This window comes from Colobus angolensis, unplaced genomic scaffold (assembly GCF_000951035.1).
Source record: "Colobus angolensis palliatus isolate OR3802 unplaced genomic scaffold, Cang.pa_1.0 Scaffold100, whole genome shotgun sequence".
NCBI classification, from domain to species: domain Eukaryota; kingdom Metazoa; phylum Chordata; class Mammalia; order Primates; family Cercopithecidae; genus Colobus; species Colobus angolensis.
Genome location: NW_012110920.1, coordinates 3,481,741 through 3,504,483, shown reverse-complemented (window position 1 = coordinate 3,504,483; position 22,743 = coordinate 3,481,741). Strand labels below are relative to the sequence as shown.

General features: G+C 50.4%; 1 protein-coding gene across 2 annotated transcripts in view; it reads right to left on the bottom strand.

The window, feature by feature from the left end:
* RASSF5 (Ras association (RalGDS/AF-6) domain family member 5) overlaps positions 1-21,566 on the bottom strand; it is a 77,621-nt gene extending 56,055 nt beyond the window's left edge. For both annotated transcript variants that reach the window (XM_011937422.1, XM_011937426.1), the window contains exon 1: positions 21,010-21,566. In XM_011937422.1, coding sequence (XP_011792812.1) covers positions 21,010-21,466 — 457 coding nt within the window. In that variant the 5' untranslated portion in view covers positions 21,467-21,566. The remainder of the gene's footprint in view (positions 1-21,009) is intronic.
* Positions 21,567-22,743: the final 1,177 nt, after the last annotated feature.

Sequence of the window (22,743 nt, the reverse complement as noted above, 5' to 3'; positions counted from 1 at the left end):
AATATGTCCTCAGCATAGATCTAAAAAAGGAAAAATGTTGCATTTTATGATTTCAATGATATAAAATCTATACATACTTACACGTTATGCAGAGAGATGTCTGGAAGGCAGGTCACATGTTTGCTTTGAGTGATGGGATTTCAAGTGCTTTTCCTACCTTTATAGTTTCTAAATTGTTTAAATTTTTATAATGAAAATATATTCTTTACTAATGGAAAAATGCCACAAAAAGGGAACAAAGAAAAATCATGTACCCATACTGTGATGACCTCAGGTACCATTACTCAGAACCCACCATACACCAGGTATTCTACATGCATTATTTCATGTAATCCATACTATGACTGGGCAATTTGTGTTTCTACCCCAATTTTTAATTTTTATTTTATTGTATTGATTTTTTTGAGGCAGGGTGTCACTGTGCCACCCAGGCTGAAGTGCAGTGATGTGAACACGGCTCGCTGCAGCCTTGACCTCCCAGGCTCAAGTGATCCTCCCACTGAGTAGCTGGAATTACAGGCACACACCACCACATCTGGCTAATTTTTTTTTTTTTTTTTTTTTGAGACGGAGTCTTGCTCTGTCGCCCAGGCTGGAATGCAGTGGCCAGATCTCACTCAGCTCACTGCAAGCTCCGCCTCCCGGGTTCCCACCATTCTCCTGCCTCAGCCTCCCGATTAGCTGGGACTACAGGCGCCCGCCACCTCGCCCGGCTAGCTTTTTGTATTTTTTAGTAGAGACGGGGTTTCACCGGGTTAGCCAGGATGGTCTCGATCTCCCGACCTCGTGATCCGCCCGTCTCGGCCTCCCAAAGTGCTGGGATTACAGGCTTGAGCCACCGCGCCCGGCCTAATTTTTTTTTTGAAGGAAAATTTACATAATTTTAATTATTTTTATGTACGGAAAACTCAATAGTGTACATTTAACCCAGTTTAGTGGTAAGTTCTTTAGCCTTTGCCTTTTTGAACTTGGCCATGTGAGCCACAGACTTGGGACCCAGGACATTGCCGCCCAGGTACGGCGGATCTCATCGCATCTGTTGTTGTAAATGGTCCTGATAGCTTCCATCAGCTTGGCCAAAGCGCCTTTGTCTTCCGAGTTCACCTGTGCGAAGGTGGCATGGTGCAGGTCTTCCTGTAGACTAGACGGCCCACTCTTGCCTTCCCCTTGATAATGCAGTAAGGGACCCCCATTTTACAACACAGGGCAGGCAAGAAGACAAGCAGCTCGATGGGATCCACGTCGTGTGCAGTCACCACCAGCTGAGCTTTCTTGTTCTCCACCAAGGTGGTGACGGTGTTAACTCCTGCTTGAAGGACAGGTGGTCTCTTAGTGGAGACGTCCCCTTTGCCAGCAGCTTTCTTCTCAGCCCAGGCCAATGGCCTCTGCTTCTTCTCTTGCTTTTGTTTCTGGTCTGTACTTGTGGGCCAGCTTAAGCCGCTGAGTAGCTGTTTGGCATTAACCAGCTGAACTGGTCAATGGCAGGAGTCACTTTCAGCCGCTTATAGAGGATGGCTCTCTGCTGCTGCCACCTGATAGAGCGGGGCCATTTCACAAAGCAGGTGAGGTCTCTTTTGGGCTGGATGTCCTGTCCAATGCCAAAATTCTTAGGCCTTTCTCAAACAGGGGATTCACCACTTTCTTGGCCTCCTGCTTCTTCATGACAGCAGGGGCCAGAGCCACCTGCTTCCCCTTGGCCTTCTTTCCTTTCAGCATCTTGGGTGGCGGAAGGAGAGAGCTAATTTTTTAATTTTTTGCAGAGACGAGGTTTCATGTTTCCCAGGCTGGTCTCAAACTCCTGGCCTCAAGTGATCTGCCTGCCTCGGCCTCCCAAAGTGCTGGGATTACAGGTGTGAGCCACTGTGCCTAGCCACTGCTAATTTTTTTAAAATAGACTTTTTTTTGGAACAATGTTGGTTCACAGTAAAATTGAGCAGGAAATACAGAGAGTTCTTTATATCCCCTGCCCTTACATATGCTGCACAGCTTCCCCTATTATCAGCGTCCCCCACCAGAGTGGTACATTTGTCACAACTGATGAACCTATACCGACACATCATTATCTCCAGAGTCCATAGTTTACATTAGAGTTCACTCTTGGTGCTGTACAGTCTATGGCTGTGGACACATGTGTAATGACATACACCCACCATTATAGCCTCAGGCAGAGCAGTTTTGCTGCCCTAAAAACCCGCTGTGCTCCGCCTATTTATCCCTTCTTCCTCTCTAACCCTGGCAACCCCTGATCTTTTAACTGTTTCCATAGATTTATCTTTTCCAGAATATCATATAGTCGGAATCATAAGATAGGTAGCCAATTTTCAGATCGGCTTTTTCACTTAGTACTATGCATTCTCTTAGTATTATCTCCCTGTCTTTTTTTTTTAATTAAAAAAAATTGTGGGTACATAGAAGTTGTATATATATTTATGGGGTTCCTTGTCTTTTCATGGCTTGACAACTCATTTCTTCTTATTGGTGAATAATATTCCATTATTTGGATGACCATAGTTTATTCATCTCTTCACTTACTAAAGGACATCTTGGTGGCTTCCAAATTTTGGCAACTCTGAATAAAGTTGCTATAAACAACTTTATTCAGGTTTTTTTGTGGACATAAGTTTTTAACTCATTGGGTCTACTCCTATTTTAGAGATGGGGAAATTGAGACTCAAAGAGTTAAACGACCTTTGGCAGCCTCGTAGCTGGCGAGCGGCAGGGTGGACAGTGAAGATGCATCATGCCTGGCTGCTCTTCAACAGCCCGTTCCTCAGAACCATCCCCTCCACTTACTCCTGGTCCCTACTCTGCACTGCTTGAGGCCAGGGATGGGCTTCCTCGGGGATGGGAGCCAGGGTGGTCCAAGGCCAGCAAGAGCCTGGGTTGAAGGGATTTGGGCAAGGAGTGCTTTTTGCTCTGTCCTAGCAGGGAGCAGGGAGAGTGCCCCACCTGAGGTCTCTGTCCTGTCTTTGGAAGGCCTGAGATGTGCCACTTCACAGCTGTCCTCCAAGCTCAACCAAGTCACTCAGCCTTGGAGGCTCAGCATCCTGGGAGTTTCTGAAGCCACCCATACAGTCTGCCTGCTCTGAACTGGTCCTCCATCCATGACCCCTTTGTCTCTGGAACACCATATCTGGGAGACTTGGAACCACCCAGGCAGCAGCCAAAGGTTCTTGTCCTGAGAGCTCAGCTCTTCAGCCAAGTTCAGGCTCCACAAGACAGCAGGCTCTCAGCCTTCCCCACTCAAAGAAGCCCAGCCTCTGCAAACCCACTCCCTACAAAGCCAAAATAGATACCACGTTTCCAGCACCAACTGCCTCACAGATTGGCACCAGAGCACACCCACTTACCAGGCATACATCAGAAATCCTTACCCAGATAGTGTGATCCGTTGAAACACACTGTTTACCATATGTGATAGAGGTCTTGGAGAATGGGTGGAAAAGATGGAACACTCAGTCAGGAGCTGGGGCGTGGAATGAATCTGGACTCTGGAGTCACATGAATCAGAATTTGAGCCTGAGCCCTCCCTCTAATTGAGTATGAGACACCCAGACAATTAATCTCAGTTAAGTATGGAATTCAGTTAGCCTCAATTTCCTCAACTGCAAATGGTGCTGGTAATATCTTTCTTGCTAGCAAATTTGTTGCCAAAATTAGAGAGTATGTATGCAAAGCATCCAATGGCACCTGGCATATGGTAGGTGCTCAGTAAATGGCAGCTGTCATTTTCAATGCTGTGAGATGCCTGAGTCCACCCAGCTTCCTGTTGACTCAGCATGTGATGCCAGCCAAAAACCCTCTCAATTTTCAGGTCCCCTTCTAACGTATTAGGGTAAGAAGAATTGTGCAACTTTCCTGCTCCTCTGAGCTCCTCCCACCTGGTCCCACTTCCCTCCCTGCTTTTAATGGGTCCAGAGGAGTAAAGCCGGGGGCTGGAAGGATAGGTCATGTTGGTGAGTGGGAAGGCAGAGAGACTGTGATAGTCAAGCCTGGAGGTCTGCAGCCATTGCCAAAATCAACACGATCTATAAGTTTTTCAAACTCCTGGCTAAACTCCTAGTGAGGCTGGCAGCAAGGGAATGGAAACTCCTCACTCCAAGGGTCAGGCAGCCAGCTCAGGACATCTGTATCCTTATGTTTCCAGGAAGGAGGCGAACCCCAGCCCTCTTGAGACCACTTACTGTAGTTCCTTGATTTAGAGGACAGACCACCCTGGGGGCATTCAGCATCCCGCAGCCCAACCCAGAGGGCCTGGAGGCACACAACTGCTCCCTCCCTCCACACAACCCCAGCCCCAACTCCAGCACACACACACACACACACACACACAGTGCCAGAAAACAAACCAGGAAGCAAACAGGAAAGCTCAATGTAATGGTAAGATGAGTGACCTGGAACTCTAAGGTCAGAGATGGCCAGCCCCTCACGTGGACAGGCAAGATGGGCAGCTGACACCCAGGGGTTGTCGTCTCTGTGGGAAGAGCCAAGAGGGGATGCACCTGAGCACGCTCCAGTTTGGCTCAGATGCTGAGTTCCCGTGTAAAACAGTGGGTTGGGGTGGAGGGCTTTATGGAAGGAGGCTCCTCCAAGGCCGGCGAGGAGGGAAAGTGCTGGAAACATGGGGTGAAGCTGGGAGCCTCTGCTGAAACGAGGCACAGGCAAGAGAGCCAAAGACCATCGCAAGATCCTGGTCTTTACTCTCTTCCAAAATGACTCTATCAGTTTTCTGTGTGGCAGGGCTGGGTGGGGTTGACATACACTTTTGAGCGGCCATTTTGTACTAAAGGGAAAGGCATAAGATCTGCTCAGTTGTTGCTCAGAGACCAAAGCAGATATTAAAATTCTCTCTGGGGCCCTCAAGGTAGCTCACGCCTGTAATCCCAGCACTGTGGGAGGCTGAGGCAGGAGGATTGCTTGAGGTCAGGAATTTGGGACCAGCCTGGGCAACAAAACAAAACAATTAAAACAATTGTTTTTTCTTTAAAAAAAAAAAAAAAAAAACAGCTCTACAAAACAATTAAAACCTTAGTCTGGGTGGTGGGTGGTGTGTGCCTGTAGACCCAGCTACTCAGGTGGGTGAGATGAGAGGACGGCTTGAGCCCCGGCGTTCAAGCTTGTAATGAGCTATGATTGGTCCATTGTACTCCCGCCTGGGGGACAGAGTAAGACCCTGTCTCTAAAAAAAAAAAAAGAAAAAAATCTTTCTGGAACCTGGGTCCCAACGTATCAGTGATTTATTCTCCAAGCCACATTCCCAGGCAGGCTGGATGTGTCCCCTGTGCCCTCCTCCCAAACACACCCAGCCTGCCTGGCAGAACTTGGGCACCCCGGCTGGCCCATAGGGGCACCATCCTGTCTCACGTAGGTGGGTGTGGGTGGGTGTGCCTTTCAGGCAGGCACATTAATCATCCATCTCCAACACAACCACACATCCCTAGGCTGAAAACACCAACAAAAGGAAGGTACTGTGGCCAGGCCAGGCTGGGCGTGTTGAGGTGGGGGTGTCTTGGGAGGAGTGGGCAGAGGAAGAGAGGGTAAGACAGTTCACAACAAGTTCAGACAAGATGCAGGAAGTAAGAGGAGCGCCTGCCAGGCACCCAGGACAAGGGGGACAGGCCTGACCCCCGGTACCTTCTCCACATGGCCTGTTCCCACCATTTTGTTCTTTGGGGGTGCTGCAGCCTGAAGCATGTCCCCACTTTCTCTCTCTGTGTGTGTGTGTGTGTGTGTATAATAAATAAATGTAATAGTGTTGAGTCATTTTCAGCAAACTATGCTTCAACTTTAGACTGTATTACCTGACTCCCTGCTAGGACAATGTGAGAGCTCTCCTGCCCATCTCTTCCGCCCCATCCCTTGATGCTTCCTAATGTCATATTAAAGGTGCCCACCACCATGCCTGGCTAATTTTTGCATTTTTGGTAGGGTAGGGTTTTACCTTGTTGGCCAGGCTAGTCTTGAACTCCTGACTTCAGGTGGTCTGCCCACCTCAGTCTTCCAAAGTGCTGGGATTACAGGCATGAGCCGCCACACCTGGCATATATTTTTTAATACATCCAATGTTTATAACGTCTCTATTGTTTTAACAATAGCCCACTGTTGTCTAAAATTAGCTTTACTTTTAAATGAATTCCGTCATCTTACAATAGCTAAACCATTTTAAATTTCTTAAATTTTAATTCATTTTTGGCTTGACTACATTTTAGGGGGTTCTTTGTAATTTTTATATACATTATGTTTCCTGATGATGCTCTATGCCCCTTTAAGAGATGCACCTCTATTTGACCGACTTTCTTATACCATCGCACTGTGGCCTCATGCAGTACAGCTTGTTGATGACAGTGATGGCCAGGAGAAAATGTGGAGGGCGCAGAGAGGTGGGAAAGTCTGCAGGCCCTCAGTGCACATCACAAAGCAGCCCTGAGAATCCCCGCTTGGTCAAGAATGGTAAGAGGCAATCTATTTTGGGAGAAAGTGTAAAAGTAAATGGTTTGGGGCAGGGTGCTGGGGCGAGCAAGCCAAATGGACCTCATTCCTCACGTGCAAGTGAATGTGAGAGATTTGTCACCTGGACCCTCCGACACCATATCGGGAAATGCTCAATTTGCAATTAGGGTATGGCCATGCAGTGAGAAGTGCAAACACACAGCATAGTTTCTGAACAGGGCAATTAAATTATGTGTGACCATCAGGACACATGTACTCAGAGATACATAGGGAGAGAAGAGGGAACCTTTTTCTACGGTTCCATCTCCCCTCTTTCCGCATCCACCCAGCTCCTAACTGGTTGTTCATTTGTGCATGTGTGGCCTGCATTCACTCACCATGTCCTGACTGAGGGCCTCCCATAGCTCACTGTTACAAAGCACAGGCAGTCACAACCAAGACTGCGTGTGACAGGAAGAAGTGTGTGAAAGGATTCGAGAGAGAGTGAGCGAGCTCAGTAAAGAGATATACTGGTTTGATCATCACCACGGGAAAAAAGAAATCCTATTGCCAGGCACCTTAAGAAAATAAAAATAATTTTAAACACTGTAGGCAGTTGGGTTTAAGGGAACTCAACAAATAGCAACAAGCCCGTGGTATCCAAAGCCAGTGTGGAGCTGTCAGATACCCTCTCGGCCCCAGGCCTGCTCAGGAGGGGCCCCTCCTCTAGGCATGTGTCACTCTGCTCTGGGTGTAAGAGAGACAAAGCAGCAGAAGTCCCCCAGCCCTGGGCTCTGGGCCCTCTCAGCCATCCCTGGGGCCCCTGAGAAGACAGACGGAGGACCCTGAGTAGCTGACAAAGGATTTGGGCTGTAAAGGTGAGGGACACATATGGAAAGAGGAGGGGAGGGTTGCTTTTGTTTGCTTGTGTTTCTGTGTTTAAGGCAGGCAATCATCTCTGAGAAGGGGCAAAGGGCAGCCTAGCTTCTTGTTAGCCTGGAGTATATTTGTGGTAGTATGCCACAGACCCCAAAGATAAGGACAGCCAAATAGGACTGCAAGGAGACCTGGCTGGGCATATGCAAACTGCAGAATGGCAGATGAAGCTGGTGCAGAAATACAGATATGAATGCACCGCAGGTATGCCCAGTTCTAGTGCCAGGAGGTCACAGGAGGCCAGGAGCAGGCAGGTTCAGTCCGTCATGGGACAGCCAGGCTACTACATCCAACTGGTTTTTCCACACCTGCTTTGATGTCACTTGCAGCCATTCAAAATGCCAATCATCAACTGGGCGAAAGCAGGCTTTTTTGCAGTGAGAAGGAAAGTAAATAGATTATGTCAGAGGCCCTCTCTGCTGGAGACACACAAAGGCTTCTTTACAGCTGCATCGCTGCAGCCAGGACCACCAGAGACTTCTGGAGAGACCCAGGCCTGTTTCCCGCAGACCCCCCAGCAGCCTTTTAAAATGACATATGACTTGCTCCTTGGTGACATGCTTGCTTAGCTCCTAAAGATACCCAGTGGGCTAATCTAGCTCTGCCTGTTAATTATGTGATGTAGTAAACTCAATGATAGGAATTTTTCCAGGGAATCTGTTTATGAGTTTATGTATCTCCTCTATGTTTGCCTGGGCAACCTTCAAATCCTATCTCTCCCACTGAGATGCAGGTAGTCCACCCTGGCCCAGGTACAATGGAGGAGCAGACAACTGTGCTGCAGGCTTGTCCCAGTGACCTACGGGGAACAGTTCTGAAAAGTCTTCCTGGGGGCACTCAGCACCAGCATCTCCCAGTGCAGGGCTTTCTGTGCACCAAGCATGGTTTCAACTGTTTGACGTTTAATCCACTCCACACCAGTTGGGATCTTCTGCACTATCTGATACTTGGGAAAACGAGGCTCAGAGAGGCTAATCTGTAGGAGGAAGGCCCTAGAGCCAGAAAGTGGTAACTCCAGGATCCTGACTCAAGGCAGCCTGGCTCCAAGTCTGTTTTCTTTTCTCTCTCTTTTTTTTTTTTTTTTTGAGATGGAGTCTCGCTTTGTCACCCGGGCTGGAGTGCAGTGGCATGATTTTGGCTCACTGCAACCTCTGCCTCCCAGATTCAAACAATTCTCCTGCCTCAGCCTCCCGAGTAGCTGGGATTACAGGTGTCCATCTCTGTGCCCAGCTAATTCTTCTGTTTTTAGTAGAGACGGGGTTTTGCCATGTTAGCCAGGCTGGTCTTGAACTCCTGACCTCAGGTGATCTGGCTGCTTTGGCCTCCCAAAGTGCTGGGATTACAGGCATGAGCCACTGCACCTGGCCACCAAGCACATTTTCTTAAATGCCACACTCCAGGCTGCAAGTGAGTTAGGATATTCCAGACGTCCACAGTCTGCAGTCCACCTTTCCCATCATCATGAGCATCCTGTCTTCTCCCCTCCTCTGTTGTCAATTAAGCCCAAATGCTAACACAAGTTAAGCAAGCCCATCACAGCCACAGTGCAGTATGTGCCCTGACCTTAATGCTGCCACTTCAGCCCTGATTGATTTTACTTAAATCTATAACTCCTTGGGCTGAATAGCAGAGGAGCAAGGAAATGATCTGTTGAATAATTCTTAGAGAGTAAGGGAGAGGGAAAGAGAGGATGAATACCAACACGCTCGTGAGCATTTAAATTGAGGAACTCGGTGGCCAATTCTCTTCTCAGTGAAGGTCACAGTATGTATTAGGCTATCGATGAGGATAAATTATTCAGGCTGGCTAAGGAATATTTGTCTTCAAATGGGGATTAGGTCTAGTTCAATTAAAATTTCCACTTCTCAAGAGGGAAAGCCTTAATCAGAAAAGTCGTATTTTTCACAGTCAAGATCCTATTGTTTTTTAAAACTCTGCTTCCAAAAACTTAGCCCAGAGATGGCACTTCATTTTAGTCCCATTCCTACGACTTAGTGTGGTGCCCTGCCTAGATCCCCACTGATTCTTGAAAGTATATGAGAGAAGTATAGAGAAAAATGGGGACGGGGGCCCAAGAAAAGTGTGTATGCCCTAAAGAGTGCCAATCGTTAAAGAGACGCGGGTTCCAGACCCGGCCGGATGGCAATGACCTTCAATGGGGGCCTTACTTGTGTGAGCTGTCTCATCTGTGAAACAGAATAATCCCCTTCCCATTCCCACCACACCAGGATCTGGAGGGAATAAATGATAGTGAAAGCAAACAAACGTAAATGCTCTGAGTCTTTAGCAGAGAGTGCTACAGAAATGTAAGATGCTGTGGACCGCATGAGACAGCGGAAGGAATCCAAGGCTGGAAGGCACGTGCCCAGGGTTCCTGGTCCTGGCACTGCCACCAGCAGGCTGCCTTTTGTTGGTCCTAGCTTCCTTTCGTTGGAAAAGGGGCATGGGATGACCTAAGGTCCTATGATGATTTGGATTGCTGTTGTCTCTGCCTCTTATCTTTCACTCACTGCTATGCCGTCCAGTTATCCTTCTTCAGGCAAGGACTGTTCTTGCCCTAATTAGTGCTCAGGAGAGGAATCAGTGATCTGGCCACTTCCCGAGGCCAGGGCTCCTGTCCAGCTGTGTTCTGCCCAGCAGCCTCCAGCCCCATGCGGCCTGCACCTTCACTAACTCTGCAGGTAAGAAGCCTTTGCCTGGGAAACGTCACTGTTCCCTGGTCCTCAGAAGGCTGATTCAGCAGCTCAGCAGGGTCTGAAGGGCTACAGGATAGGCAGAATGGAAAATAGTGGCCATCTGAGATACCCATATTCTGCCAGCTCAGTGATCCTGATTAAGACGACTGCTTGGCCCTAATTCTCAGCCAACAAAAAGTTGTTAAAATCCACTACCAACTCAAGGCCTCCGAAACAAGCAGACCATGTCCTTTGGGTCTGGCTGTTCAGCCCATACCAGGCAAGGTGACAGTACCTAAGCCTTTGTCTCTGTGGAATCAGGAGGGCCAAGGAGTGGTGCTGAACTCAGCACTAAACAGCAGACTGCCAGAAAGATCCTGTACTCCTTTTCCATGGGAGAGGCCAGGAGCAGACGCCTCAGAACCCAAGCTCCCCCAACCAGATTGGCTTGGACCTACCCCGAGCCCTCCGGGCCCCGTTGCGGAACCTCTGCAGGATCTGGTGCTTTTTGGAGACCGAGTGGCTCTTCGGGAGCCTGCAGAAGAGCCGCTGGAGCTGAGCAGTGACCGTCCCAAAGCAGGCAGTGGTGGCCTTCTCCTCCTGGCCCTCAGTCATCTCAGCACAGGAGATCAATAGCTTTTCTCCAGGCTTGGCGTCAGGGGTGGAGTGCCGGGTGGGGGAGGGCCCCGGGGAGGGCCCTGGGCCTCGCATGACCCGGACAGTCACCTGGGCCCTCAGGCTCTGGTACATGCACCGACTGACTGACGATCCTTCTCTCTTCACACTGAGGTCCTTTCCCCTCCACCTCCCCCAATGGAAAACTTTCTATTCCTGGGGCTTTTAGCTTGATAAGATAAAAATGCCCCCACCAAACAGACTGCAGGGAAGAGCCTGCCCCGAGCCTCACTACTCAGTCGCGCCTGTGAGTCTGAAAATCAATGTCTCCAAAGTTTCAGACGACAGAAGTGATCGGTTACCTCACACCACGTGCCCAGCCCAGGAGCTCGTTAATGGATTTCTTTGGGGATGGTGGATTACTAATGCTTCACCAGCTGTACAGGCTCCTAAGGGACAAACTGGGGCTAATTCACATCCTCCCGTGCTAAGCCCAGGTGGGGGAAGGGCCCATAAGGAGGTGGTGTTGCTTTAAGAGGGTCAGGCCATTCATTTATCTGAGACTAGATACCTGAGCAGAAGAGGATGCGACCCTATGGGTGTGGGGTGGTGAGAAAAGATCAGTCTCTCACAAAAGGGCAGAAATGTTATTCTCTTGCCCCAGTACTCGCAGGTGTTCCCTCACTGTGACTCCCAGAAGCTGCCAAGCCCTAGTAGAAAAGTGCTGGGAGGCCCTGTTGCCCAGTCCAAGACAGAAGACTGGCACCAGACAGGCAGCAGAGCCTTCCAGAAAAGCCACTAGAGAGCGGTGCCCCTCCCAGGCTGCCCAGAGATGACAGGACTCACCTGTCAACCACCAGCAGAGACCAGTTTAACATGAAGGAGGGACACTTGTTCTTTTTTCTTTTTTCTTTTGAGGTAGGATCTTGCTCTGTTGCCCAGGTTGGAGTACAATGGTCCAATCATGGCTCACGGCAGCCTCGACCTCCTGGGCTCAAGTGATTCTCTTACCTCCCAGCATGTAGCTGGGGCTACAGGCAGGCACCACCACACCCAGTTAATTTTTATATTTTTTGTGGAGGTGGAGGTCTCACCATGTTCCCCAGGCTGGTCTTGAACTCCTGGACTCAAGAGATTATCCTGCCTCAGTCTCCCAAAGTGCTGGGATTACAGGTGTGAAGCCACCATGCCCAGCAGGGACACCTCTCCCTTAACCAGAGGAAATGCACCTCAGAGGAATCACACACTTGCAAAATCTCTTGTGGAAGATGCACTTACACGTCTGTGCTCGGATGCCACCCTTCCTCAGTTGCAGACTGGTTCTTTCTCCCTAATGCTTCCTCAGGGAGAAGGGAGCTGCCCATAGCCTTTGTTGTGGCCCTCTCTAGTTTACCAAGCAACTTCTGTACCAGAAGAAGGGCATAAACAAGTCCAGGTCCTGAAATGACACTTGGGACCATCAAGCAAGGGGTGGGAGCCAAGTTCCTTGCTCTGCTGTAACTCTAGTCCTTGCACCCAAGATCTCCAAGAAGGCCCAGGAAGTCCTGCCTGGCTGAGCACAGGCAAGGGCTCATTTCCATCCCTGCCCTCAAAGAAGAGAACATGGGGCTGCTGGGGGAACTTTAAAATATGAGTCACGGCCAGGCGTGGTGGCTGACACCTGTAATCCCAGCGCTTTGGGAGGCCGAGGCAGGTGGATCATGAGGTCAGGAGATTGAGACCATCCTGGCTATCACGGTGAATCCCCATCTCTACTAAAAATACAAAAAAAATCAGCTGGATGTGGTGGCATGCCTGTGTAGTACCAGCTACTCAGGAGGCTGAGGCAGGAGAATCACTTGAACCCAGGAGGTGGAGGTTGCGGTGAGCCGAGATCGCGCCACTGCACTCCAGCCTGGGCGACAGAACGAGACTCCATCTCAAAAAAAAAAAAAGAAAGAAAGAAAGAAAGAAAAGAAAAAGGCACATGTAATGCGGGGAAAATCCCTTCCGAATGCCCCGTTTGGGCTGCAGAATATGCTGACCTCACTTCTCTTTTCTCCTCATCACTGAGCTGTTCTTTGACAGGTTAAGTCACTGGGAAAGACAATAGGAAAGAACTGCAGAGTCTGGAGATGGGGCTTTCAGAAGCTCTAGGATCTTCACTCCTGACCTTTGGAAAACTAGATAGATTTTTCTACTGTAATGATGGTCTGGGAGGAGAACTACCTAGAGGCAGGGAAATGCCTGCAATGACCTCTTGCTGTCTCTAACATCTAAGCGATGACTCAATGACCTCCATGCTGGAGGCAAGTCCAGCCAAAGTCTGGCATAATTTGAAGCAACAACCTTCACCGTCTTACTTGCTGGGGTACAATATATTATCACCCTATTTTATATAAAGGTTACCTCCAGATGGTCATCGCTAGGATAGACATTCATGGACAATATGCTCAACATTTCTCTCAAAACTCTCATGTTACAACTGGAATCTGTTGTTCCAGTTGAATAATAAGGCATCTCTGAAGTTTTTTTGAGCGGGGGGAGGTTAATACCTTCTTCAGATGCAAAAAACCCACATAATTCTTTCAGCAGAAACCACAAAGTCTGCAACTTCCATTCAACTTGGATAGAAAAAACAGCCTCCTGCAAATCAGCAAGAAAAATAAGCAGTGGTACCTGCTCCCAAATAAGAGACGGACCTGGAGAAATATACAGAGTCCGAGCTGGCTTAGAGGTGGGAGGTTTCCCCAGATGTACTGTTTCTCGTGGGGCCAGAGCCAGAGGTCCATTAGGCAACCTCAGATTATTGTCCAGTCCCTATCCATCTCTTCTTCACCCTAGCTGTCCGCTCTAGGATCCAGTCTGTTAATTTCACTTTGGTCCCTGACTAGTCCTGTGTCATGAGCTCTGACAGCTGGGTCATGGCAAGAAGGAGGAGTGGAACAGAAAAAGATCCTCCACCTGCATTTCCAGGCCCACCCCCTTCACACACTGCACACCTACGGGGTGAGGTGGGAACGGGGTGAGACACATTTGTTTCTTTCATCTTAAGATGTGGAAAAACTTCACCCTTTGTCTAAAGATCTCATGATTTACACATGATGACAATCAATTTAGGAACTGATTGTTGAAAATGGGCTGAAGTGGAGCCAACTCTCAATTACCCCGTCCTGGCTGATTATCTAGCTTGTATATGGCTCACCTTCCTTTTTTTTCTGTACCTCCCTTTTTGGACATTTCAGCATTCACCGGCAGAAGGGCAGCAGATGAATAAGTGAAGTCAACTAACTTGCGTGATCAATGATGTTAGTCTAAGGCAAAATGCCGTGCTGGGTTCTGGTGCTGGTTTTGCTACTAATGATCGGGGTTATCTTAGTGAAGTCATTTGACTTCCCTGAATGCTGTGTTTCCTCATCTATGAGATGGCCCTGATTACATCAGCTCTATCGACCAAACAAGAAAACTGCAATCCTGACAGAGGCGGTACACACCAAACGGCCTTAGTGACCGCCAAGTGCAACAAAGTTATATCTGCTCTGACAATTTCTTTGCCATTCTCAACTCTTCCTGTTCCATGTGAATATTCTCATCCTAGCAGCTTCACAGAATGCCAGCTTGTATCTTCAGCAAACACAATGGTAATTCTTTTCCAGTTCTAGCGTCCAGTAGAAACAAAACAGAAAAGGATTTTTAAAAAGTAAGAACATCGCTCTTCTTTTTGGCCTGACTTTCATGAAAACCTGGAGTCTGATTTCTTAAAGGTCTATGTAAGCCATGATTTAATTTTCTAGCAGCCCCAGCCAATGGCCACTGCAGACGTCTAAATAAGACCTGCCCCACCCTGGAAATATGTTTGTTCAAAAAACAGGAATGGGGAGCACACAGGATAACATCATCACCTCAGAAGAAGGTGGCACACAGGCCCTCCACTGAAGAATAAACCTGTCACAGGTAAATGTCATACTCAGCCATCCACTCACCTGCTCAGTCCCACACAAAAATGAACAGACAGGTCTTTCCAACACCACCCTCTTGCAGACCCTCAGCACGCACATCTTGCACTCCCCCTCAACCCTCTGCCCCATGCCCTCAAATGGAGCCAGGGCAGTAGTTATAGGTAGGAAAATCCGAAAGAAAATCTGGAACGTGCTACAATTCCCAGGGGTCACCAGACTCCTCAGCCAAAGTGAGGCATTCTCCCCTGGGAGGCTGGACACATGCTACGATGCCAGGAGGGACCCCACTGCTCTTCCTCCTTCCTCTCCAAAAAGGGCAAAAAAGAGAATCAAACCTCAAAAATTTTCCGATAGGTACATCTCTCACAAACCTTTGTGTACTCTAGGAACCACAGGCATGCTAGAACAGGCCCAGCATGGCCTTGTGGGCCACTTCAGCCAAAGACCACACCACGGAGAGTTCTTGGGGTCTACCAGGCTCTGCCTGAGTCTCCTCAGCATGGTTATGAGTGCTTCAGAAAAAACTCAAAAGTGGCTTCCCCAGGTCTGAGTCAAGATAGTCTTGACCTTGGGGTGGGGCAACCCATGACTGCTCCCAAGCTCCGACCTTATTCCACTTAAACCAGTGCCCCCAGGGAACCCAGCCTTCTGCCTGGTCTAACATCATCACCTCAGCCTCCTTGCTGTTTCCCCTAAGCCCCAAAACTGGCTCTGTTCCCCTTCCGACCCTGAGATCCAGCCTGGAACATGTGGAGAGAGGTTTGCCAAAACTCTTGGAAAAAAACTGAAAATGACTAAATGCAAAACCATCTCCCCAGTCAGGCCCGGCCTTCCCAGCTGCCGCCAGCCCTTCCCCACCCAGCCTTGGAGAGTCAGAAAGAGCCTTGCGGGAGGGGCAGGTGCCCAGAGTCAGCAGAAAGGGAGCGAGACCCGGCAGGGAGGCAGAAAACATCCTGCCACCAGCACAGACCCAGGTCTGCAAGCTTGTGAGAAGGACATTGTGCCAGCTGGTGCTGACTGAGCCCCAGGAACATGGTTCCCTCAGAAGGGCTGGGGGTGGGGAGCTTGCATGCTTTGCACACCCACAAATACTCACCCACCCAAGGATACTCACCTTGCCATCTGAGGAATGCGAACAGGAAGGGCCTCTGGTGAGGCCAGAGATGTGTTTACAGGTTCCTCAGCAGCCTTCATAGTAAGCTTGGGCAGGGCAAGAGTGCCAGCAGCTGCCCTCCATGGGGAAACTGAGGGATGAGGGGTGGGTGTGGGAGCCAGAGAGAGCCCTGTGGGAGAACACTGGGGTGCAGGAGCTGGGACCCACCCATGGCCATCCCATCTCAGGTAACTGCCTCTCACACAGAGGTGCTGGATCTGAAGCCCAAAGTGGAGGAAATGGCTTGAAGGCCTGAGACGTCAGGACAGCCTTGAAGACCTGTCAGAATGAGGCCTGCCCGAGAGGTTCTAACTTTACCACTGTCCCTGGCAAAGCCAGCAGGTAACTCCTGACCAGGTAACTCCCTTTCAACTGAACTAAGCATCCCTGTATCCCTGTATTCTGACCTCATGAAGCTATTTTGAGCATGAATGTAGCAGCGGGCTTGAAAACACTTTGGGCTCTTCAGGGAAAAGACACCACTGACATGCGAAGAATTCTTCTTGTGCCCATTCTCAGACCTGGGCTCGGCCTTGCGGCAGCTTCTCCTGAGCTCTGGCCCCTGATCTGCTCACACTTCACAGGAAGTGGCTCCCTGACAGGATAAATTCACTCTCCCACCCAGCAGGGCCCTTGGGACTGGGCTGGGGGCTGTCTTTTCTCTGTCACTCAGGGACTACCTGCCAGGCTTGGCACAGGCTGGCTAGCCAGTAGAACTGGGGAGAAGAGAGAGGATAGCAGACCAAACCCTCAATGCTGCGAGGAGATGTCAATTCACTTCCACCTAATAACTCCGCAGGATCAGCAGGCAAACACACACGTTCATTACCAAGTCTAATTAGGCTGGCAGACAAGTGGCATTAATCATTTTTGACTGTACCTGGGATTCAAGCCCCCCGCACTCCATAATCAGAAAATTTCATGCTCTGATGAATAGTGGGGAAAATTAAGCGCACATTTAATCCTTTCACTTTCATCTTTTGATAAGACAGGAAGCAGGGAGGAGAGGAAAACCGGGCTGCAGCGTGGGGAGCTCAGAAGGCCTCTTTGAAAGCATTCCAGGTCCTTTCCCTGGCCCCTAACATACACATCCTCCAACAGGACCTTGCCCAAGAAGAAGACCCCAATTAGAGCCAGGGGTAGGAGAGGGCTTGGGAGTGGGGGATTCCCACAATCTTTAACAACAAAATAACCATTTCTGTGCTTCATTTTCTTAAACTCTAAAGCCAAACATGGGGCTAAATCAAGGAAAACACACACCGCACACTCAGTGCTGCTGGGTGCACAAATACCTTCCAAGTGCCCAAGGTAAACAAATACAGAAGCCGCGAGAATAACACAGGATGATTTCTGAGAGGCCTGAAATGAAGACCTTTCTCTGCTACAGGAAGAATCAGTGCCAATGTCCTAGGAGCCTTTTTCACAAAGAACGCACAAGCGGGGGATGGGTCTGCAGGATCGGGGGCTGTCATGCAGGTGCTTCCAGCTGTGCAGAAAGTGCAGAAAGTAGAGTTGAACCCGGCCAATAGTGCGGCAGCAAGACTAGAGAGACCAGACTAGAGGCCTCGGAGACATCAGACATTCTTAATAAGAATAGTCCCGGTGCCCTTCCCTGAGGGCTGCATGGCAGGGCCTTGTATTCACAACATCATTAAAATCTATCACAGAGTCGGGAGGTTAGAGGGCCCCCCTTTCAACCATGTAATTCCAATCACTTAACACTTCACAGCCCTGAATAACACCCCTCTGGAGAGAGACTCTGACTCCAGGAGCAGACAGGTGGCATTCACTGATAATGGTCAAGGTGTGTCTAAGCATCTCCAGGAGGGTTTGAGTAAGGCTTAGGTTTCTCCAAGTGCCAGACCATTCCCTGGTCCAGGATGGCTTACGCAGCCACCAAAATGAGATGAAAGGTAAAAGGCCACCTCCATGCACCTTCTACAGAAGGAAGAGTAAGGGACATCATCTGTAAGGGAAAGTCCCTGAGAACAAAGTCAAAGGGCAGCCAGTGAGTTTCTCTGGTTACTTGCTGTTGACCATTCCCCACTAGAATGCTAGAAATGCATTCTCACCCTCACCACCACCCCTACCCCAAAACACACACATGTGCACACACAACCTTTCTTTCTCTCTCTGTCTTTCCACATGTCACCACTGGATTTCCTTCTCTATCTCACAACTATGATTTCTTTAATCCTAGAAATTAATATTAACTCTGAACTTCCCTGTTCACAAATCCAGCATTAACCAGAGCTTGGTTACAGACCTTGAAGTGGGGTAAGCTTAGGTTAGATGAACTTTTGCTAAAAAGGCAGACAGACAGTGGGAAGAGTGTTTTCTAAAATGTTTTCCTTACTAAAAGCTCCTTCTGCCAACATGGTTCCCACCCAGTGTCAGCCTCCTGGGCAGACAGATGTCATTCACATACCCAATGCTCTCCTGCTTGTTTCCAAGGGCAGGGATATTTAATAGCACAAACAAGCCATCATTTTCATCACTCACCACGTAGTGAGACCCTGCTGTGTGCCTGGCACTCTGCTAGGTGCAAGTAACACAAAGACAAGGAGCCAATGACTTCGTGGCGCCTGTGCCAGGCACAGAAGGGTCTCCTCAGCCACAGCAGGACATCAGGTAGGAGTGGCATTTCTACAGGACGCCTAATACCCAAATTTTCTGGGATGCCTATGGCAGTCACCTCCCCACTTAGCTCAGCAACCAGGCAGAGTTTGCGAATTGTACTCACTGCTTCGAAAGGTAATCCTAGGAGGTGTCACGAGCCCAGACTAGTTGTTACAGCTGTTAGATAGGAGGGGACAATAACAATCATATCGAATTAAACATTCATATTGCATTTTGCTAGGCCCTGTTTGGAGTGCTTTATGTATATTAATCCATTTAATTCTCACATTAACATGCTGAAGTAGGTAATATCATTATCCCCATTTTTTTTAAACAAGGAAGCAGAACACAGAGACGTCCAGGGGTAACATGGGGACTAAGTGGTAGTCAGGATTCAAACCCAGGGCTCTGGTTCCAGTCTGTACTCTTAACTACTGCGTAGTATGATTTTTTTAAAGCCCTATTTCTAACACTTGCTTTTCAAAATGAAGATGAAACAAAGCAACCCCACCATGGAATCAGACCCTTCAACTTGAAGAAAGATGCTCCACGAGTTTGGCCTGCTATGTCTCCACCTGCCAGCCCTCATCTGCACATCAGAACGTTTCTCAACTTTTGCCATCCAGCCATAGGTTCACAATTAGTTAAATATTAATCATGACAAACAGAGACTCCTTTTTGTAGCCCCTTGATTCCAGTTTTGCTTTCTCTCCGGTGTTCAGACATCGTTAGTATTAAACCAACTATGTGGGGGGCCATGAGAGCCCAGGAAAGTAAAAAGACCTCACCAAGTCACACACAAAGTCAGAGGTACTGCCCGGGGGCCTGAGTCTTCCTGCCACTAGACATGATGTATGACTTAATCAAAGGAGATCGACAATTCTGATGTGACATGATGATCAATTCATTTAATCATGGAGTATCTCACACAGGCACACGCAAGAGGCACCACTATCACCAAACCAGAAAGAGAAAATCACAAAACTATGTGCAAAATCTTCAACAAGTGATATAGCTCCCCAAAGTCTAACTACAAACTAGAATGCCAATGAAGCAGATTTCCTGGGATTCCAGCTATAATAAAACTCATTTCACTGAGGCTCCCGGCTCTCTCTTTGTGTATAGGGGTTGTTGGATGCAGTAAGGGAATCTCGAAAGTGCAAAAGCTGCCGACACATGCAAGGGTAAGTTGCACTTGATTCTACTGCAGTCAAAGGCATTTACCAAAGGACAGCAGCCCCTCTACCCACAACATGTACCTCTACAAACCTTTGCTCCTTCCTTCTTAATTAGCACCTGAACTGGGAGTTCTGGTGGAGGAAAGAGCAGCACCCACTTGCCCTTCCAATCTTTCCCTTCCAGTTGATCCAGGCTTAGAGTCTGAGCTCTATTTCCCTGCAGCCAGCTGCAGCGGGTAGCACACTGAACAGCCTCGGCTGCAGACTGCAGGCAGAAAAAAGGTAAGGTTTTCCTGATGTGGAAATCGCTGCTGCTGTCCAACGCTACAGTTGGATGGGAGATGTAAGGCTGCTGTCATGGGGGAAGGGCCTTTGCTGAAAGACGCAAACCACAATCCATTTCCAGAGATGCTTGTTAGAGGCTGTGCCATTGTCTGTGCTTTGGGCTTCAGTTATTTGAAATATCATGTAAACACATGAACACATGGCTGTGGATATCCTCTGCTAAACACGCAAGAGCAAATGCCGGGGACGGGGTGGAGGGTGGACACCTATTAAAGGCATACGCACCCCTAACTGTAGGAGGAGAAAAATAATAAACCCCCAAGAAAACTGAAGATTAGCTCAGAAAATGTATACACTGGGGGCCCAGTGTTTTCTGGCTTTGAGAAGAGCCTGGCTCAGGAGGTGACTGGAGGGGCCTGAGAACTGTGGAGATGAAGGGACCCTGTCAGGAGTTGAGTAATGTTAGAGCACGACGACTAGGGCAGGAACCCAAGAGGAGGAAGGGGAGGAGGCAGGGCACAGCCAAACATTGGAGCAGAGTCCAAAGGTTTGAGGGGCCAGAGGCGAAAGGCAGGAGGGGGCATGGGTTCAAGGTGACTTCAGGCTCTCTTCAGTCTCACAGCCTGCCTTTATCCGAAGCCTAACAAGGTCTCCTCCCTGTCCCAATAGGTCCCACTGGAGGAGAGGTCTGAGCCTGGAGGAGAGGTCTGAGCCGACAAACAAGCGTTTTGTCAGTAACCCTAATAAGCAAAGGTCAAACGGTCATCTCAACAGCAGTCTCACAACCCACTCCCAAGAACTCACAACGAAACCATGAGGGTGCACAGGGAGATAACAGAATGACCTTGTCGCCGAGGCCATCACCCACCCACCCCCCACAACCTGCGTGCGAGTGTGTGTGTGTGTGTGTGTGTGTGTGTGTAGGGCCGAGGTATGCACCTGTCAGGAGACAGGTATCTGTTAACTACCGCATAACCATACCTAGGCAGTGGGCAGGCACTAAAGGATACCGGGCAGGGAGCTAAGGAGCGGACTGTCCCCAGGGGTTACCTCCTTATGGTCGGGGCTCCCCTGGAGCCAGAGAGTGTAATGGCTCCTCTCTCCCTGCCCCAGGGCCCTACCAGTCCTTCGCCCCCAGACTGCGGTCTCCCCGCGCGCCCCTCCCCTGCCTTCACACTTACTAGCGCAGCGCAGCGCCTGCCGCAGCACCTCTCGTCCACACAGGTCACACCAGCCGGGGCCGCCCGGCAGCACCAATTCCGCGAAGCAGTGCCCCTCGCCTCGCTCGGCTGGGACTCGGGGATCCTGCGGCTGCTCGAAGATGCTCCGCACGTCGCGGGGTCGGGGCGCTCCAGGCCGCCGCCGCAGTCTCTGCTGCAGACCAGGCCGGAGCGGGCGAGCGGGTCGGGAGGCCCGGGGTGGGGGCTCCAGGTTCCCCCGGGCAGCCCTCCGGGCGCTGCGCCCCTCGTGCGCCCCGGGCGCAGTGGAGAGGGGCGCCGGGACACAGCGGCGCGAGGACCGGTCGGGGGGCGGCGGCGGTGGCTCGGGACCGCTCAGGCTTTGTAGATAGTGCGGTGGCTCGGGGTCCAAGAGTAGCGGGTACGGGCGCTGCCCAATGGCCGGGGACGCCATGGCCATACCCGGCTAGTGGCTGCGGCTTTGGCAGCGGCGGCTTTGGCGACTGCGCTACTCCCGAGCCAGCCCCGAGAGAAGGGGCGGCCCCACACCAGCGCGCCTTTAAAGGGACCGCAGCCTGCTGGGCGGGGCGGGGGCGGGGAGAGTCAGAGTGGCAGGAAGAGCTACCCAAGGGAACCACCGACGGACCGAGGGGTAGGGTCGGTGCGGGGTGACGTCTGCGCCAGTGTGGATTTGGGGGCGTCACCTGGAGCAGCTGCAGGATTCCGCAGAGGAGCGCCTCTGTACAGTACAGTTCAGAGGGCGCATTTCTGCGGGGGACCCTCGGCCTTCAGCCCTGCCCCTTTCCCTTGCCGATCACTTCCCCCAACACCAGGTCCACCCCGCACCCGCACCCTCACGCGCCCTGGGAGGGAGCAGGTCGGAGGGAAAGGCTTGGGAACTGGCCTGATGGGGTCTGAGTAGGGCCGCTCCGTCTAGGCGTCCGCCCGCCACCCTCCCGCGGATCGTGCCGACAGAAGGGCAGTGCTCCTTGGCCCTTTCGCTCTCCGGCTTGGCTCCGCCCGCCGACCCCTCTAGAGGCAAGCTCGACGCGGGTCGGGAATGCCCCGCTGGTGCTCCGGCAGCCGCGCGTTGTACCGTGGCTGACCGCCGGATGCAGCCAGCGCAGCTGGGGCCGGCAGAGCTGTCCGCGTGCGACTTTCGCTCTGGTTGGATTTCCCCTCCCTTCTCAGCCCTGCCGGGTAGGGTATTCCTCTTTCCTGGAAGACTTGTGCGGGGGAGGTACGGGGACTCGATGCACAGAGAACGCTCCCGCGCCCCAAGGGTTGGGGGAGCTTTTCTTCCTTAGCCAACCCTCCGCTCCCTAGAGCTGCTCGAGTAATTACCGTGGAGATACCAGTTCCCTTAAATGCCCTGCGTGGAACCTGGTATGGACGGCTCAGTCATGGGACCCAAAGAGAGATCTCCTTTCTCCCGGCACTTTCCCCAATGAAGGCTTGCTTCATGGACTCCTGTCTGGTTTAACGCTCTGCGGTCACCATCTTGAAAGTCTTACTTTTTGAACAAAGGGCCGGGCGTCTTCTTTTTGCACTGGTTCCCACAAATTATGTAGTTGTTCCTGACAGGCACCTTTGCCCATGGAAACAGGCCCATCTCATGGATAAGGAGGACTCCTGGATCTCTGAACCCGGGCCTGGGCCCTCTCCAGCCCCAGTTTTGTTAACTGCACATTGGGCTGAAGGTGGGGAGACGGGTGGTGTTAACATGACACTTTCCAG